At 36.0% G+C, this 19725-nt stretch overlaps 1 protein-coding gene across 5 annotated transcripts in view; it reads left to right on the top strand.

Moving 5' to 3' along the window:
- Window positions 1-19725, top strand: part of FMN2 (formin 2) — a 159693-nt gene that overhangs the window by 113294 nt on the left and 26674 nt on the right. For all 5 annotated transcript variants that reach the window (XM_039388766.1, XM_039388773.1, XM_039388771.1 and 2 more), the window contains one exon: window positions 12569-12620. In XM_039388766.1, the coding sequence (XP_039244700.1) occupies window positions 12569-12620 (52 nt within the window). The remainder of the gene's footprint in view (window positions 1-12568; window positions 12621-19725) is intronic.

The following is a 19725-nucleotide window of genomic DNA, read 5'->3' as shown; positions in this document are numbered from 1 at the left end:
CTAGTAGTATATATGATGAAGGCTGTTCAGCATTTGCCTTGCCAGCCAAGTCAGTAGGCTAAATAACTAGGATATCATCAAAGTATGCAAATTAGTAACAGGATGCCAGTCATTTTTCTGATGGACTTCAGGGTTATTCTTAAAATGATCATTCTACTTAACAGAAAATTAAACTACTTGTCCTGTCCTCTCTACATTGGCATAGTGGGTATTTGTGATTTACAAGCATGACTTATCCTATGGGTTGGATTTCTGAAGGTCTTGTGCCTCAAAGCCTCAAAGGCAATCCTCTCTGTTCTTCCATGTTTTCTTTCCTCTTTTTGAGTCTCCATACTGCAAACCATCAATCATATAATGTGGTTCTCCTGTTCTTACAAATGTTAATTTTTTTTTTTCTGAACTTCTCCATAACCACAGGTTTAAAAAGGGAGAGGAAAAAAAAAAGAAAAAAAAGAGCTGCTTCAAAAAAGCAGATTGGAGAAAACTTGTCAGAAAATACAAGACTTTTCAAAATTATACTGCTTATTTTTCAGTTTGTTATAAACATTTCTGTAAGGGTTTCCAATATGTGACTAACATATAACCGCAAAATTTAGTAAAACAACTGTACTTTTCCAATAAAAAATTATTCATACCAAACAGCAGGAAATTAAAATTTGCATGTCCCCAATATAGGGTATATATTCATATTTTCTATCTTTCAGTTATTCCCCACAATTGAATAGGAGAGATTGAAAGGAGAACACTATTTGGCAACCTTGTCTCCACTGTGGATAGTTAGGGATGCAAATACATGAGAGATCACATCGACCACTTTGGAAAGCTTCAGAAATCACTTGTTTTCCTGGGGGAAATGTGTCTGACACACAGGACAGTGAAGAAATGCTGAGGGGGCTAATCATCATGCAGTTTGTAGAGGAATTTCATTAGCAGTTAGTAATCCTTTAACCTTGTCCCTACTTGATAGGATAGCCAGCTCATGTTGAAAGAATCATGCGTTCATCAACCGCAAATGATTTGCAGTCCCCAGGTTTTAACTGTGGTTAATTTTGGGTGTTTGTTGTTGGGACTCTGTCTAGGCTGTGCATTCTTGTCATCTTGATAAGCCAGGAAACTTATAACAGGAGGCAGCCACTTCCTCAGAATAGGAAGTCTTGTCTGGGAAGTGGACTTTAGACTTTAGAAAAAACATTATGCCATAGGAAATGCAAGCATTGTTTACAGAAGCAAAATCAAAACTTTCTGATCTTGGGCTAGTTCATCTAAAAGCATTGGGAATAATTACAGTGTGATTGTAAGTTTGGGACCACAAGGTAACCATTCAACCTTTGGTTCCTTCTAGTCTTTATTTTGCAAAATTCTGGAGTTCTGCTATTGTGAGTGAATACTAGCCTCAGGTTTTGTTCTGCTGGACCCAAGAATACAGACTGTTCTCTAGAACTGTTTTCTAGTCACATCCTCATGATCTTGCAGAATAATGATGCTAAAACTGACCTTTTGGGTGAACTGTCTGTAACCATCTCTCTCCTTTGCCTGGAAGAACATTCAGGAACCCAGTTTCCAAACTGTCAGTAAATGAATGTATAAATCACAGTGTGTTGCATTTATCACTGCAGCTGTAACCAGATAGTTGACCGTGACTTGTTCTTTTAGGTCAAGCAGCAAAAGGCTGTGCATCATCAAATGATGGATTGTGAATGAGACTAAAGCACCAGACTGAATCTTGGATGGCTGGGTTAAGTTCCTGGCTCCAAGAGTATTGTAGATGATTGCGAAATGAGTGCTGCTAGGGTAATCTTAATTCTGGCACTTTCTACCCCAGAATGATTGATTTTGCAGATTCCATTTTCTTTAACGTTGCTTTTATAATTTGATTAATATAGGGGGGAACATAGCAGTACTGCATAATTTTTCTAAAAGTAAGTTAAAGAAAATGTGACTGAAAGATGATTAGGAAGATATATGAATAATTATTTTTGTTTTTCTTTGAAAAAAATGCACAGAACATTAAGAAGTTGGCTATTGGTAGATTTATGTAGAGGCACTCACTTTAAATATTATCATCATCAAAATATACTCATTACTAGAATTTTAAAAATCAACTTCTTTCATTTGAGAGGAAAATGTTAGAGGGATATGAAAAGTAAGCAACATAAAGTCATTCAAACAAAAGATGCAGGAATTCAACTTAAGCAATTTAATTTTATGAGTGTTTACATTTTTGTTAGTATTCTTGTTGAATTATTGAAGGAACTTTTAAAACTTGTTCTTTGAGTGCTGAAAGTATTTTTTTAATCTCATGCTGACATCTTAATGCTGATAAATAGTTTAACGTCAGCATGATATAAACTTGTCCCTACCTCAGATGTCAGCACCTCCATTGGCGTACATTTTTACATAATAATCCTGATTCAGATTGTGTTGCATTTGCAACACGAGACAGGCTTCGCTGAATTAGTCTCACAGACTGGGGCTGGCAGCTTTTTGTGCCTTTGGCACAGGGTCTCATTTACTCATTTTTGTAGGCATCTATACAGCCGTTGCAGACAGCACAGGTGTGGTAGAGTTAAAAAGGTATTTTGGCATTACATGAGAACAGATCAGTGTATGAGTATCACAACAGCATGATACAAGTCACCCAACTCAAAATAGTCTGAAAAAAATGCATTCTGAAAAAATTACCAAAAACCTTGTGGATAGTTGGGGAGGGGGGAAAATAATTCACATTTTAAGTCTCTCTTCCAGTAAAAATGTATTCAAATAACGTTGTTTTTACCACATAGCTCTCTTGAGATGGAGAAGGAAAAAGAAGAGGAGGACATGAAAGCTTAAAAGTACCTAGCTCTTTCAGGAGCCCTAATCACAAGGACACATGTTCTTCAGCACTGTGGAGTCCAGACTCACAGCTGAACAGCCTTCCTTTTAAAGCAGGCCTAAATCTCTTGCAATATCTTTACAGTACTAATAACAGTCATAGGTATGCTAGCTAACTGCACATCTGTTAACTGCCTAGTCCTGACCTGACTGAGACCATTGAGCAGTGTAAGATTTAAGATCAGTAGCCGGGAACATTGAGTGAAGAGCTCAAAGCTGCACACCAAAACCAATGTATTTGACTTCTGTGAATGTGACATGACAACATTATAGTGAGTAGTTGCTGAATACACACAACTAAGTATGATGGAGTGATTTTCGGGGGGGGGGGGGTTTGGTGATTATTGTTATGTTTTTGGGGGCTTTTTAAGTGTTGGATTTGAGTCCCTCTTCTCTCTCCCTCAATTCAGCTGATAGGAGATGGCGTCTTTCAAAGAGTAACATATCACAGAATGGTTTGGGTTGAAAAGGACCTGAAAATCATCTAGTTGCAACCCCCCTACCATGGACAGGGACACCTTCCACTAGACCAGGTTGTTTAAAGCCCCATGCAACCTGGCCACGAACACTTCCAGGGATGGGACACCTGCAAGCTCTCTGGGCAATCTGTTGCAGTGCCTCATGACCCTCTCAGTGAAGAATTTATTCCTTACATCTAATGTAAACCTACTGTCTTTGAGTTTACAGTCATTTCCCCTTGTCCCTGTAAATATCACTGTAAAATGTTCCTCTCCAGCTTTCTTGTAAGCCCCCTTTACATACTGGAAGGCTACTGTAAGGTCTTCCCAGAACCATCTATGTACTTGCTCCAGCAGGTTCACATCCTTCTTAGGTGGGGGCCCCAGAGCTGGATGCAGTACCCCAAGAGGGGTCTCTCTAGAGTAGATTAGAAGGGAAGATTCACCTTCCTTGACCTTCTGGCCACACTGCTTTTGATGCAGCCCAGGATACGGTTGGCTTTATGGCCTGCAAGTGCGCATTGTTGAATCGTGTTGAGCTTCTCATCAACCAACACCCCTGAGTCCTACTCCTCTGGTCTACTCTAAATCCATTTTCTCTGCCCAGCCTGTGTTTGTGCTCAGGACTGGCCTGACTTGGGTGCAGGACATTGCAGTTGGCCTTGTTGAACTTCATGAGGTTAACACAGACCCACCTCTCAAGCCTGTCACGGTCCCTCGGGATGGTATCCCTTCCTTCCAGCATGTCAACTGCACCACACAGCTTGGTGTTGTCAGCAAACTTGATAAGCGTGCTCTCAATCCCACTGTCCATGTTGCTGACAAAAATGTTAAAAAGTGTTGATCCCAATACTGACCTCTGAGGAATGCCACTCATCACTGCTTTCCACTTGGACATTGAGCTGTTCACTCCAACTCTCTGAGTGCAACCATCCAGACAGTTTTTTATCCACCCAGTGTTCCATCCATCAACCCCATGTCTCTCCAGTTCAGAGACAAGGATGTCATGAGAGCGACAGTGCCAAATGCTTTGTATAAGTCCAGGTAGGTTACATCAGTCTTCCCTTATCCACCAATACTGTAACCCCATTGTAGAAGGCCACCAAATTTGTCAGCCACTATTTGCCCTTTAGTGAAGCTATGTTGGCTGTCACCAGTAACCTCTGTATTTTCCATGTGCCTTAGCATAGATTCCAGAAGAATCTGCTTCATGATCTTGCTGGGCACTGAGTTGAGACTGACTAGGCTGTGGTTCTTCGGGTCTTCCTTTCCTTTTTAAAAACAGGGTCTGTTTCCACTTTTCCAGTCATTGGGAACTTCACTGGACTGACACAGTTTCTCAAATAGGATGGATAGTGGCTTAGTTACTTCCTCTGCCAGTTCCCTCAGGACCTGTGGATGCATCTCATCAGGTCCCATAGACTTGTGTACCTTCAGGTTCCTTAGTTGGTCTCAAACCCAATCTTCTCCTACAGTGGGTGGTTCTTCAGTCTCCTAGTCCTTGCCTTTGCCTTCTGCAACTTGGGCAGTGTGGCTGGAGCACTTGCTGGTGAAGACTGAGGCAAAAATAGCCATATTCTTACCAAATTGTTGCTTGAGATGGATTAAGAGAGGACACAAACAGCAAAATGTGGAGAAAGTTTGCATCCTAAAACACAATATCGATGTAACTTGAGATGAAGTTTTTTGGTTTTATTATTAATATAGTTATTAATCTGAAAAGTAAGTTTCCTTTTTATAGTTTTTAAAATTTAAATTTTTTTAACTTTCAACAAAGTTCAAGTTTCTGTCCTTATGTATTCACTGAGATTTTAATTTGTGGTTCCATAAATCTTGCTCATAATCTATGGAGTTAGCATATAATTTGAGTACCTGTAGTATGAGAGTATAAAGTCATTGTGAAGTACAATTGGTTGGAATTAATATAAATGTTTACGTGTTTAACTTTTAGGTTTTTAAAAAAAATGGAACAACATAATTGTTCAGCATATTGGATACTCTATTCCAAGTTATCTTCAAGAAACTGGGGTCTGAATGAAGAACTTAAATGTTCTTTTTCATGTAAGCATGGAAACCTTAGATAATAGGAGAGATGAAATAGATATTCTACATGCTCACAACGTTCTATAAATTTGTCATAGAAAGTACAGGAGGGTGTAAGACTCTTCCTAGGATTCCCAGAAGAAATCCTGCTTTATTCTCTTGGAAAGCTTTCTTTGCACGAATATACCTGATAATAAACCATCCAAATGTACTTGGATCTTTATTCAGTGTAAATAGAAATTCTCAAAACTATAACAGTGCAACTCTAATGAGTAATTGAAAAGGTATTGTATCTGTCAAAAAAACCCCAACAAACCCCCCCAAAAAATTGGCTCCACTTGAAAGTTGCTGGAAAGCACGTTAATAGCTTATTATAAACAAATACTAATTAACACTTTAAATAAAAAGAGAGGAAAAAGCAAAAAGATTCAGGACATAGACAAGCAGATGAAAGGATTCTTGTTGCCTTCCATCTGAGATTACTCAAATGCATTCCTGTATTCAATTACCTGAGAAGATGTGATATTCCCCTAAGAGAGATCAGGAGATCAGAAGGGATGGCAGTTTCGCGCATCTCCTTACTCATAGCCCTTTGAAACTGGTTCAGCAGAAATAGCTTAAATTGCAACAGGGATTGGGGCCAGACGGTGACTACAGACAGTAATCACTGGGTCAAGATCATACCACAAAGTGGCAACAAAAAGTTCTGGTGGAACAAAAGCTCTGACAGGGCATTTGAATGCTGTTTGAGTAGACTTACAAGGTCTACTTGGAATAATTTCTAAATCAGAAGCAATGGGTCAACTTGTTTTGTGACTGTGTTTATCTAGTTCACCAAAGACATTGATAATTCTTATTGTTAGGTTTGAGTCTATTTTTCTCATCAAATTCCTTGCATATTCAACTCTAATCTTAAGATTTAATGGTTTGTTTGGTTTTTGGTTTTTGTTGTTTTCTTCTTTTTTTTTTTTACAAAGCCCCTATTATTGATCATCTAGCTTTTTTTTTTACAGTCTTCCCCCAAACCTATTTCCTTTTTGCTAGTTTCCATCTAAAAAGGCTTAGTTCTTCCCAGTGCCACTCATGCCCCAGGCACATTAATCCTATTAAATAAAACATGTAAAGAGAACAAACAACAACAAAATTCAAAAATTGAGGCAAAACAAATTCAGAAGTCTAAAGGGGAGTGGGAGGAGAGGGAGAGGAAAAAAGAGACTTTTCTCAAGAGCTTTCTACTGATTCTAGTGACTTTGCTATTCTGCTTTGGTATTTCAAGGTTTTTCAAAATACAGTCTTGAATAACTGCTAACTGCAAAAAAAAAATCAAAAATCTGTAAGTATTATTTTGGCGTTTTCTGAAGGCATTTAAAAGTATATGTACTACAAGGAGAATGGGAGAATTCTCTCAGAAGCGCACTGACAGAGCTCTTGTAAACTTAAAGCTTAGATCCTAATAGTAGCAGAGTAACTGCATGCCCTTTCTCATGGTGGCAGTTCATCCAGTATTTACTCTATATCCATTTTCTTTCTGTGCTAGTCACATGTTTGATGTACCTAGGGAAGGTATCCTCATGGCCTCTGTCAGGTACCTCAGGTCCTCAGTTCTTAGTGGAGCTGAGTCAGAAGTAACAGATGAACTGCCTGATGTTCCATACACTTTTTAAGAAAGTCTATCCCTCAGTTTTGTTTTTAGTTCAGTTTTGTTGGGACTTTTTTGGAATTTGGGGCTCTGCCAGAGGAGACGTTTGGTATATTTTCAAAGCCCTAGCTACTAGTCACTCAACACCACTGTGGGGAAAAAAAGATGTCTTCTTTGAAGATCCTGGTAAATCTGCAACAAGGATTTTTAAAAAATGTTAGTAATTGTTTCCTTTTTAGTAACAAGGAGTTCTAAAAATTCTGCTACTTTTTAACAATATGCGTATAACATAGGAGCATAATAACCCCTGTTTAAAACAGAGTCAAATATCATACATTCAAACGAGAAATTGCAACAACAGAGATAATAGAGACAACAGATGTTATATACAATACCTATCCACACAGACAATAATCTGTACATGTAGAAAATAGATATATTCATGCTATTAACTTTTTTAAAAATCAGATTTAATGCACAAGGTATAACGGTTACATTTAGAGGAGACTAGTAGAGAAAGTTTATTGGACTGAAAATGAGGCGATACTTGGCAGTTGTCTTCATTCACAGAGTGGCTTGATTTCTGCAGAGAACTCAGCATAACAGATTCAAAATGTCACTTCCCACATAGGTCAGAGGGGACATTTTGTGGTCAATACATAGTTTATGTCCTTACCTTTAAATCTCTTCTCATTTAATTTCACCTTCTAGGCTTCTTAAAAAAAAAAAAAAGTCTAATTGTGGAAAAGTGAACGATACTATTCTGCTGAAGACCAGTATTTTCTAGAATACCTGTTTGTGTTTTTCACATTCAATTTGGTGAGATACTTCAGATTTTCATAAATGCATAGGTCACTTCAGGATGACTATTCATATATGTGCCTTTGTAGAAGTTTGTATGTACCCTTTGCAGGACTCTAATAAAAAAAAATTGGAAGAGCAAACACAGGGAACAATGGCATGTATCATTCTGGAATGTGGATATATGCTGATAACGACAGAACATTTGAAAAAGAGGTTAGTTAGACTTCATTTGTGAGATCTTGTTTGAAAGCTCGTTTTGAATTGCATGAAATACAGTTTTATGCCCCAATTATAAAACATCAAGCAGTAAATTTAAGCAAATACAAACAATGTTAAGATAGAAGTTAGAACACATGATGTGAGTAATTTTTGAAAAAATATGTATGTCTTGTAGTTAAAAGAATTGATATAAGAGTACAGTCGTCGTGCTTGGTAAGCAATGATGTAGGGAGGAAGGAATGTACTTGAATTTTGACCAAATATATAAAGTGTTTAGGAGGTATAGACCTTGCTCTAAAGGGAGACCAACTTTAAATAATCTGAAGGTAACTTAATGGAAAAAGCAGGGAAACAGTGGAATGTCATCCAACAAGAAGGCATTAAAGATGCTTTCAAAAGTGAAAAGATAACTAAATCAGTATATGTTGTAAATTCTTGATAAGGTAGCTTTGCTTTGTGAGAGGTCACTTTCACTCTAAAATGTTCTAGTTTTTGAGTTGGCCATATTTTTCAGTATGACCTAAGGTTATTTTTCAGCTTTATTATTCGAAGTAGATTTTACAGAATATATTTGTCTTCAGGATTACAAAAGCTGTATATAAAGCCCTATATTATATAGAGTGTATGAACAGACATGTTTATATGTATAGACATATAAAACTGTTACCTTTTCTTACTTATGCATTACACGAAATAGAGTGTGTAGTATCTGCTGGTATGATGCAGTCTTTAATAGATTTGGAACAGTGTAATTTTTAGGTGGTTTAGCATATTGGTATCAAGAATCAAGAAAACAATTCTTAGTTGGGGGTTTTAGAAAAGATGATAGGCCAATAAAATGTGGAATACTTGGGAAGTAAAACTGACCCAGGAGTGGGAACGCCTACATCTATCAGAAAAACTGCAAGCTGTCACTGCTGTGGTCAGCTGACCGATTCCAAATATATATGAAAACAGATATGGCTACTGCATGACTACAAGACTTCTTTTAATGTTTTTCAAAGAAAAGCAATAAGACTTTCTGAAATAATCTTATTTCCTGAAGATAGAGCATAATTTTAGTGGCAGAACAGAGTGCTCAGATATGCTCAGCAGCCACGATATCTCTGGAAATATTCAATTTTCCTGTATCAGCCATTGCCATGGTATGATCCCTGTAGAGTGGGTATGGATATTCTCTTTTTTATTTAAACTGTTTGTAGCAGGAAATACACTTTTCTCCCACAAATGTTCTCTCAAGGTGGACACCTTTAGATGGTATTTGGCACTTAATGGATAGAGGCGACCAAAAAGGAAGAAGCTAAACTGGTGCCTTTCATGCACCGTTTTTACACTTGTGATGAACTTGAAGGAAGAAGTGACAGTAAAGATGCATTATATTGAATGAAATTATAATCTGGTGCATTCTGGGACACTTAACTGAATCCATCATAACTGATTTTTTTTTCCTTCCCTACTCAAATAGGAAAATAGGTTGAAAGCAGTTTGCCAATGCAGTGATTAGTACAGAGCGAAATACCAATAACCACTTATATCAGGTGATCATATTAGTGGCCTGTTCCAGAAGTTATAGCAATCTCCAGCTGCTTCAACACCTAATAGTTGTTCCATTGTATCCAGGTGATTGTAAGACTTTGTTGTTTTGATAACAGGAGACTTTCTCTCCTTACTTTTTACAGCTTTTTGATGTTTACTCTATACTAATGCAAAAGCAGTCACCTGAATATTTTCTTTGGACAGGGATAAATCTTTGAGTGTATATACCATGTTTTCTTCTCTTTCACTGGTGCCACTTGTCATCTTGGGGAAGCAGAATTGTTTCCATCTCTAACTTTTTCTGTTTAGAAAAACGAGAGAGCAAGAGGGTTGTAAATTAAATTTACACTTGAATAATATCCTTTTGATAATATACAAGATGTGTTAAAGGTGTCATTACATTTGGACCAAACTACAACTGCTTCAGAGAAAATTCTTTCCTTGCAAGACTCTTTTTAATGCCAAAAGGTGATATGATGCAGGATGAAATCTCTCTGGGTATAGTAGCTGCCTTATGCATATCTGCTTATTACTTAAAAAAAAAAAAGGCACTATTACATGCACCTGCATCATTCAGGGATTCTAAAGATTCTTTTCGCTATGTAATACTCATTATCTATGAACTTACTAAAAATACAGATACCAGAAGTACATTGTTTTTGAGGTTTTTTTTCTTCTTCTCTGGACCATAGTGAATTTCTTTTTTAATTGAAAGGAAACTTGTGCCAGAATGGTGATATTTTGACATGGTGTGATAAACTTAGGATAGTATCTTATTCTTGCTCTTTCAAAAAGTAAATTGTGGAATATTTGTTCAATTGTTGGTCGGTACATAATTGTATGTACGCATGTGTAGAACAGTTGAAATAAAGAAGAAAAGACCCGAAATTGGCAGCTCAAATGATATTCCACCTCATCAGTCCTAGAAATGATAAAAAGAATTATGTCCTATGAATATGACATATGTACTATAAGACTATCATAGGCTGGAACATGCTACCTTCCATTTCTAAGCATTGTTTGACCAAAAGAATTCAAATTACATTTTTCAGTAATAGAATGATTAGTTTTAAAAGGTGTATCCACAGATACTTAGTGAATGTGTTAATGCAGAATGAGATATTTGATTTCACTTCATCAGGGGAGTTTGTGTGCAGTTTGTGTGCAGTTTTTATTCGCTTTTGAACTTTATGTCTTTACCAGTCATACCTTGACCTTCAGGATTGAAGTATGAAGAGAAAAAAAGTATTAATGAAATTCTGTCAAAGCTGCAGCGTGTCACCTGGTTTCTTATCCAGAGCAATGCAAGGCTTTCAAGAAAAACTCCAGCTCAGCCCAAATTCATTCAGCTCAAGCTCACTCAAAAGGGCTTTAAGCCCTCACAAACCTTCTGAAGAATCTGGGCTGAGTTTCAAGTCGGTATTGAGACCTGTAATCAGGCAAGATTCACATGCTCTTCAGTTTCCTTGAGAACATTTATCCATCTCTCCCTCAAGTTTTTGTGGTTTGCTGGGATTTTTTTCAGTTTCAGCATAACAATGATAGAGCCCCAGTCTCCAAGTAATGATTACTAAATACAATGTTTCCTGCTGCAAACGTCCTGGCACTGCCCACCCTACACAGCAGACTACATTGCTACTAATAAAAAGTATTTACTGCGTTGGACAAAACTCTAATCATTGTTGTGACTGCAGAAAGTACAGGGAAATTCCGTTTGTGTGTCTTTGCTACAGATTTCACATGCCTATTTTAGTGTATGTTTTTGCGTATTGCTGTTGATTGAAACATTGTAACGAAAAACCAGTGATTATCTTTGTACCCTAATTATGCCATTGCTTTTCTCTTTTTTGTGAAATTTAAAATTAGGATTTACCTTTTCAGAGGTAGTGTATCTACAATGTAGAAAAATATTTTTAATTATTACTGTAGAGCTATGTGGGGAAAGTGGAATAAAAATAGCTTAAAGGTTTCTTCTTTTTTAGATTTCTATATGAATTTTATACCATTGACATTTGTTACCAGGACAGTTCAGAGCTTCTTCATGTTCCAAAACCTACTGACTCTTGGGAATCCTAAAATTCTCCTTGCAAATTAGCAGACCAGAAGTCCAGCAGACTGAAAAGGAGAATCAAGTACCAAACTAAAAAGCTTTCAGCTTTTTTTACCTGAATATCTACATAAATATAAATCTCACCTAAGCACACATGCACAGAGCAGACTGGCGATTGCTTTGCACCTTGGTGATGCCTAAGTTAATGTGCATATTCTCATGATTTTTTTTTGTATCAGAATACCCATCTAAATTAAGTGGAATGGGTACAAAATAATTATGGAAAAACATAATGCAAATAGATAATTTTTTCATCAATGTGTCACAATGACAATGTCTTTTTTGTAACTTCCTTCACATGATCACCAAATGATAATTTCCTTCATATAAAAACAGTCATGTTTTCCATATGGGCCTGCTATAACTCTAGTACTTCACTAATTGATGTGTGTACACGGAGAGGGAAGAGTTTTTATTTGTAACTGTCAAGCAACTTTTAGAAATGCTATAAGGCTGAATCCTTCCTGCTCTTCATTCAGCTTTTTCTCAGTAGACAAGTTTCCATATTATTTAAGTTTTTGTAATCATTATTTAAGATCTGTTTTTAAGTCACTTTCATTACTTCCTTGTTGTTTATATTACTGCAAGATTATTATTTTTTTTTATTTTCAGAGCTTGCTTTGAGTTTGGTGGGGTGTTTGTGGTTATGGTTTTGGATTTCTTTTCAATTAGGTTATCAAAGTCCATGTAGTTTTGTTTGTGTGGGTTTTTGCTGGATGGGGGTTTTTTTGTTTGTTTGTTTGCTTTTCTTTCAGAATTGATCTATATGAGTATATCATCAGATGGTTTCTGAACATTTTACATGTGCCATATTTACAATTAAAAACATCCAGAAACGTATTGATCTTTCACCTTGTTACTAATTATTTGATTGTAATTTTACAGCTAAAATAGACCAAGAAAATGAAGAGAAGTCACTAACAGAAGCACATAAAAGGTAAGAAAGAACAATGCATAAAAACCTTTCTTTGAAAAATATGTTTTTGTAGAGCTTGCTGTATTGGTAACCAGCATTATTGTATTTTTGAACAGTGATAGGAATACACTCAGAAAACTAAGTGATATTCATTTATTGTCAAATTTAATTTGAAAAATAGGAAAAAAGTTTGAAATTCTTTAGAGAGATATTGTATGTGACTCCTGTCATTCAGAAAATTCCCCAAACAATCATTATTCATTAGGTAACATTTATTGTGCTTATAAAATGTTAATTTTATAACAAAGAATGAAAATCTGTTTTTTAATATACTAATGATATGTATAATTAAATGTGACTTCCTTTGTAGAATTACTAATAAATCTTCAAATACTTCTTGTAGCAAAAAACAAAATACCTCATTAAATTTCATTACAGATGTGTGCAGCTGAGAAAGTTATCAAAATTGGGAACCTCACTGCATTGCATAACTTGTGTTTTCTTCTGATGTTTTGGAAGAGTTCTGCAGAAGCAATGTTTAAATGGGACAGATTTTTATCTGTCCCAGCAAGAGATCAAAATATGACCCACACCATTTATAGTCCAGATTTAGTGAAACTGGCAGTCTGTGTTTGTTTTTCTTTCACTAAATATAGCATCATCTTTTTGTACTAGCTACCACTGCTACTGAATATATACTAATGAATATATCCATTAAATATTCCCAGAATTGTGAAGTGTCTCAATGGGATTCCTGTAAAAGATATAAGTATAAAAGTTTCTAGCTTTTATTATGGTTTGTTAGCCATTCTATGGCCTTGATACCCAAATTTGCTGCCTGCAGTAATGTCACAGTGCTGCTGACATCTGGCACAGCACCACATTTTCTCTCTGTTCCCTTGGGCCATGTACTGAAGATAATAACTGAAAAGGAAACCAAGAGTAGAGTGTTCCTCTGCCAGAAGAACCTTCCTTCTTACTTGTGAGGAGATGGCGGATCCACCATTGGTGGTGCTGGATCATGATGGAAAAAAAATGCAACAAAGGGAATATTGCTTTGGCTTAGTATCATACCTCTTGCTCAAGTATATGAAAGGCATTCCTGACATTTCCTAGGTTTGTTTAGCTGCTCTGTCACGTAATTCTTATCCTTAACATTTTCCTTCACGATGAATCTTTGAGAGAAGATACTGCTATTAGGAGATTTTTGTGGTAGCTGACTGCTCTTTTAAGGAAACTGTTTCTCCTATAAAAAAAAGATTAGACCACAAGTAAAAAACTGACAGAAATCTAACAGCAACAGAATCCGCAATCTGTACAGAAATCTTTTGACTTGTCACTATCTTTTGGTGTCTAATTCATTCTCTATTCTACTCTTTTTCCCTGACTAGGCCAGAACCATAATATCAAAAACTTTCTATGGGCTTATTTAGCATCCACAATATGGGACAAGAAAGAAAACTACTCCATAGATTCTTATTTAGCTCGATCTGCTCCTTCTGACTTGTCCTAATTCTTTCTTCTCCTGCAATGTTGAATGTAGCAGCTCCTTTTATACAGTTTGTCAAAGAAGAAAATTCAGCTTCATTGTTCCTCTTTACTGTGACTATCTAACAAGGATATTCACAGGCACAATCTTTTGTGGAACATATGAGGAATTATGCTAGGACCATATCGGAACAAAGTAATTTTGTACTAGTATCTACATTACATTTTCTTTCTTCCTTCCACCTTTCCACTAAAAGTCTTGGTTAGATTAGTGGATTTGTTAAAATACTGAAGACAGCTCCATGTATAGTTTTAGTATTATGTGTAATTATTTCACTAAGATCTTTAATTTAGCTTAGAAATAAAATGCCTGGGATTCATTTTGGCAGGCGTGGGTGAAAAAGAAGATGAGAGCTTAAAAAGCTAAATAAAAGATTAGTTACATTTGACTAATCATAGGTAAAATAGCAGTGCATAGGATGACTAGGCAAGCAAGTAGTGCAAGGAAAAGTGATGGATTAGATGGAGCAAAGTTAATGTGATTAATGTCCTTGGATTTTTCTTGTTGAAGTGGATAACTTCAGCCCATGTATAAGTTCAGGTCTACTGCATGAAAGCATTTCTTTACCTTTCATTAAAAACTATGAATTTTCTTCCTTTTTTTTTTGTTAGTTTGGGCGCAAAATATTAAAGCTGATGTTTCCATTAAAATACGAAAGTCTAAAAGAAAAACTCTTGCATCAATAAGAAAAAATATTTCTGAAATGAATAATGACTTGAAGAAAATGCAACAATGTGTATTTTTAAAAAGCTCAATTGTGCAACAGATGAACTGAAGTGGAAAGTTAATCTTACATACAAAATGAAGACAAAGAAAATGGAATGTCTGCTCCAGGGACTCCATACAGTGTATAGCTGTTCATTTGTCACAAGTGAGAAAATGTTTAATCAGTTTTGAAATGATGTATTCTCTCTTTATTTATCGTGTTTAGTGACTTTAAGAGTGTCAGTATGTAAAGTGTTTATCCAAGGAATGGATTTCTGGCACATGGATAAAATGAAAAGTGAAATGTTTAGCTCGCAATAGGCATATGTTCCAAGATCTCTCTGAGTAAGTATCCTGAGATGAGAAGAAAGCACACAGGTCTGTGTTTATCTAGCTTACGCAGGCAGACAAGGAAGGCTCCAGCCTGGTATTAACACTGAAGTGACATGGAATGTCTTCACCAAACCCCAAACAATTACATCATTCCTTTAACAATATTGATAAAGTGTAATAAGAAAGAACCTGGCACTTTCCAATTAGATCCTCATTGCTAAATGCTTGAGAAACTGTGAAATACTGTCAAGTTAAAAACACTAGTTTTGGGGGGAGGCAAACTAAGTAAAACAGAAAAGAAAGAGGAGGAGGGGGAAAGAGGTGCTTTTATATTTTAGGAGTCCTCAATTTGGTGCCCTTTCTTTTAACTTTAAATCTGTCCAAGACTCATGGTATATGGTCAAATCACATAGCTGTGTATAACAGTTAAATTACTTTATAAATAAAATTTAGCATCTTTAAAAACTGGGAGATACAGTACACTTTCCACAAAGGAACAAGAGTTCTCTGTTTTCTGTATTTTCATTTACTTAGCTTTAAATATCTTTAATTTTTCAAGATGTGATTTTATTTAAGCAGCAAGAAAAAATTAAAAGCATTATTGTTTCCAGGTATGCTTAATAAAATCTTAGAATGAGATAGACTTTGATCACAGTATCCACAGCAAGTAGGAACCAAGACTACAACAAAATTGGTGTCCAAATAATATGACAACTAGTGTCTTGTTTACCGTGCTAGGATAAAAGGTAATAACAACAGCAGCAATACAGTTTTGCAGACTTATAATCAGAAATTACTTAGTTACTCTTCTTGCACTTGATTTCTGAAGAATCAGTAGCTAAACAACGTGACTGGAATTACTAGAAACAGCATTACTAGAAACAGTGAAGCTGAAGGTCCTCTGCCTTGCTACTTGAATAACTCTACAGGAATAGCATGTAGCTTTATTACTTACTTATAATACCTCACCCACTATTGAGTTCTGATCTTCTTGGAGGGCTTCCAGATTCATGTCTTTTTCAGAAGAAAATAAATCCAGACTTGTAACACTGATCTCTCTTCCACTGAAACAGTTAAGATGATCTTTTTTTTTCCCATTCATGTCTTCTTGGAATAACACCTAGGGAATTATTAAAAAATGGAACCGGAGGTGTTTGGGTTTTATATCCGAGACCCAGTCAGATAATCTCCAATTTTTCCTGCTATCTCAGTCTAAAAATGAAGCATCGGATTCTAAATTCAGTGCAGTAGCACTGAAAATTGCCCAGTTACTTATATTTCATATAATTTACTCATATTTATTATAATTTACTCATACTGCACTCATGTAAGAGACAATGTATGCTGAAAATTGTATAAGAATGCATAATGAGAATATATATATTTCTTTTCTAAAAGATCAAATAGAGGACTTTCTGCCTTTTGACGTAAGTATCAACAGGGGAATTTAGGATGTGTGTGGCTTGGTATGGAATGCTCATCTTTCCATGTCAGGATATTTTTATTTGGTTTATTTATAATTTGCTCCCATTACTTGCACATTCCAGTGATTTTTAGACTTTTAAGTGCTTCCTAAGTGCAGCCTCCCAGGCACCTCTTCTGTTTTCAAGACTTTTAATAATCCAGTTAGAAATGTGTTGTGGCTTTCTTTTGCTGTAGCAACAAAATGACATTAATTTTGAAGAGAAATGTTTACTTTTAAATTCCCTGCAAAAAAAAAAAGATTCTCCTGACACAACAGTCTTTGCAGACTTCCATTGGCTTCACTGAACATGAGACTTGGGGAGGAATAAAGCTTTACACCTGCTTCTGAACTGACAAGCTGATGACACTTAGAGAAATAGCAGATAGTATGGTACAATGGCACTGCTGAAAAGCAACACCTCGAAATGTAGCACCTAAGTCTGGTAATCCTTTAAAACATTAAAAGTTCCTCCCACCTCACTACCCTCCACACAGTGTTTTGGATTGTTTCCAAAAGTGAACTGTAAAGTTAAAGTGAAAATTGAGTTAATGATTGAAATAAACTGGTGAAAAGCTTAGAATGGAGAGAGGTATGTAGTTTAAAAAAAAAAAGAAAGGCAAAACAACAGCACAAAACTTTTAACTGAAAGGCAAGAATATGCTATTGGACTCTGTCTTTCACTACTCTTTGGCCATTCATCCTTTGTTGGTTCCTTTACTGTTATGTCTCTCTTCTCGCTGTGTGGCTCCCAGCGCGCAGACTAGAATTGCTTACAGTAATACATTTCAGACTGTAGGTATACATTAGTTGGATCAGCAGAAAATAAATACTTGGTGAGCAAAGGAAATGTGTATAGAAGGAGCTTACAGACTGTTAAACAGTTTGGATCATTCTAGTTTAGTATCCTGTCTCTGACAAAATATCAGGACCTGTAAATATGCAGTAATGGAAACTTAACCAGCAGTTTAGTTATGTCAGAAAGTCTCTGCTGAAAAATGGGTAATTAATCTTATCCTGAAAGATGAAGTCCTCGTCCTTTTCTGAAAATATTTGCCAAACAACAGAAGTCCTTAACTATTTGTAGGATTGATTTTGCCTGTAAGAGCATCATCTTTGCTTTTAAAGATGACTGCCTGCTTGCTTAGAAAAATAATTTCATTTTATTAGTTTTAAATTAGTTTGCATTTAATGAAGTGATAGTATGAACAAATGGTAATATAACTTTTAACACACTGGAATACAATTCAGAGATCTAATGTTCTGCAATGTAAACTGATCTTTAAGCAACTTATTCCAAAGTTAATGTAAAAGATTTATTCTTAGATCCCATAGTAAAAGATAAAGGATAATAGTTTAAGGATCAACTACAGTTACACAGCTAAGTAACATTGATCATAATACAGCTAAGTAACACCCTAAAAACAATATAGTTAAAATAATTTGATAAACCCAAAACTAATACTATGGTATTAAACTGAGGATTAAAAAAAAAAAAAAAAAAAAAAAAAAAAGACAAAAAAACCATGTAGCTAATGTAATGAGTGGAAAAAAACCCAGAAATTAAAATATTTCAATGTTGCATATTTTTTGGCTTCCAGTTTATGCCCAGCAGGTGGTTTCACTGAGTAGCCTTCAAAAATTCAAGATACTCCTCTCGAGCTGTTGCAGCTGAAATAAAATGCTTGTGTGAGTGTGTGATTAGCTCCAGTGCCTCTCCATTGTGCATCAGCTTCTGATTATGTTCAGTAGGATTTTTCTTTCATCATATTTTCCACCTGAGCTGTTTGGTTAGATTGTTTCCTAAGACCTTCATGGTACAGTGTTCACATTTGCAATGACTGTGACTTAAATGTGGATAACATGACTTTTTTACTCTTATGTCAATTTGCCACTACAGTGGATGCTTTCTTGTTGTATGTTAAGATTTACTTTAAGTATTATTATATTATACAGTTTTGTAATGTATAGGCAAATAGAAAAGTAGAACGTCAGGGAGGGGATTTAATTAGGTCACAACTGCATTAACTCATCCGGAAACTAACCAGTAGTAATCTGTACGATATAGATCATTCCTTCCGTAACAATTTCCAGCTGATGGAAGACTACCATCCACAAGCCCTTCACAGTGTAGGGCTTGCTTCAGCCTGATACTGAAACTCCACTCTTCTTCTCATACATGGAGATGAAGTGACTAGGAAAAAAAATGCTGTCTCTTTACTCTTCCTCAGTTTTATTTCTCAATCTTGTTGCCTTGTTTCTTGATTGCCTTATCGAGCTAGTTCAGAAGCAGCTTTAGTGGGACGGATCCCTTCTGCACTGTCTTAAATGAATGCTTCTCATGAGATAACCTTACACCCCTCTTTTCTCAAATGCTGCCTATAAGATGGTTCTACCTTAATCAGTCTGTTGAGGAGGTGAAAATTCCTTCTTCATCCTAAAGAAAACAACTAGGGAAATGGTCACCCCAGACCAGAAACACCATGAAGCCTTTGTGTAATTCTTGGAAGGGGTGGGAACAACTCCTCCAGACATGAGGCAGTGCTCCCAGGCCATAGCAGTATGGTTTATTTAGCTTTGCTTGTATTTGTGAATATTGAGTATTCACAGATCCAGAGTGATATGGTTATTTAATACAATATTTCTTATAATGCCAATGGCTGCCACCTTCTCATTTAGACTTAATACTTTAGAAAATGCTGCCCATTTTCTCTACACATCTATACCAAGATACTGTCACCACTATGAAGGGAATATATTGGGATAACTTGGTAGTTGAATCTTAAATGCTTAACATTTGAAAAATGCATGTAAAGACCTTTTCGACCTGACAGTTCATCAAGACAGATATTGAAGTCTTTCAACTTTCTTTCGTAGTATTTTCTTGTAATTGACTCTGAGCATATGAAAGCCCCCATGAAAACAGTTGAGTTTTCAGCAAAGGCTGGATTACTTCAATTCATAGTTGTGCTGGCCTATGGTGATATTAGTGGGTGCATGTTAAGAAGAGAGCTCTTGAACATTGAATTAAGTAAGAACGCTCTACAGAGCAACCTCAAAGGGTTAAGATGGAAGTG

This window comes from Pipra filicauda, unplaced genomic scaffold, assembly GCF_003945595.2.
Source record: "Pipra filicauda isolate LSUMZ 115617 unplaced genomic scaffold, ASM394559v2 scaffold122_size2191957_pilon, whole genome shotgun sequence".
Lineage (NCBI taxonomy): Eukaryota > Metazoa > Chordata > Aves > Passeriformes > Pipridae > Pipra > Pipra filicauda.
This window is presented reverse-complemented; position numbering and strand designations above follow the sequence as displayed.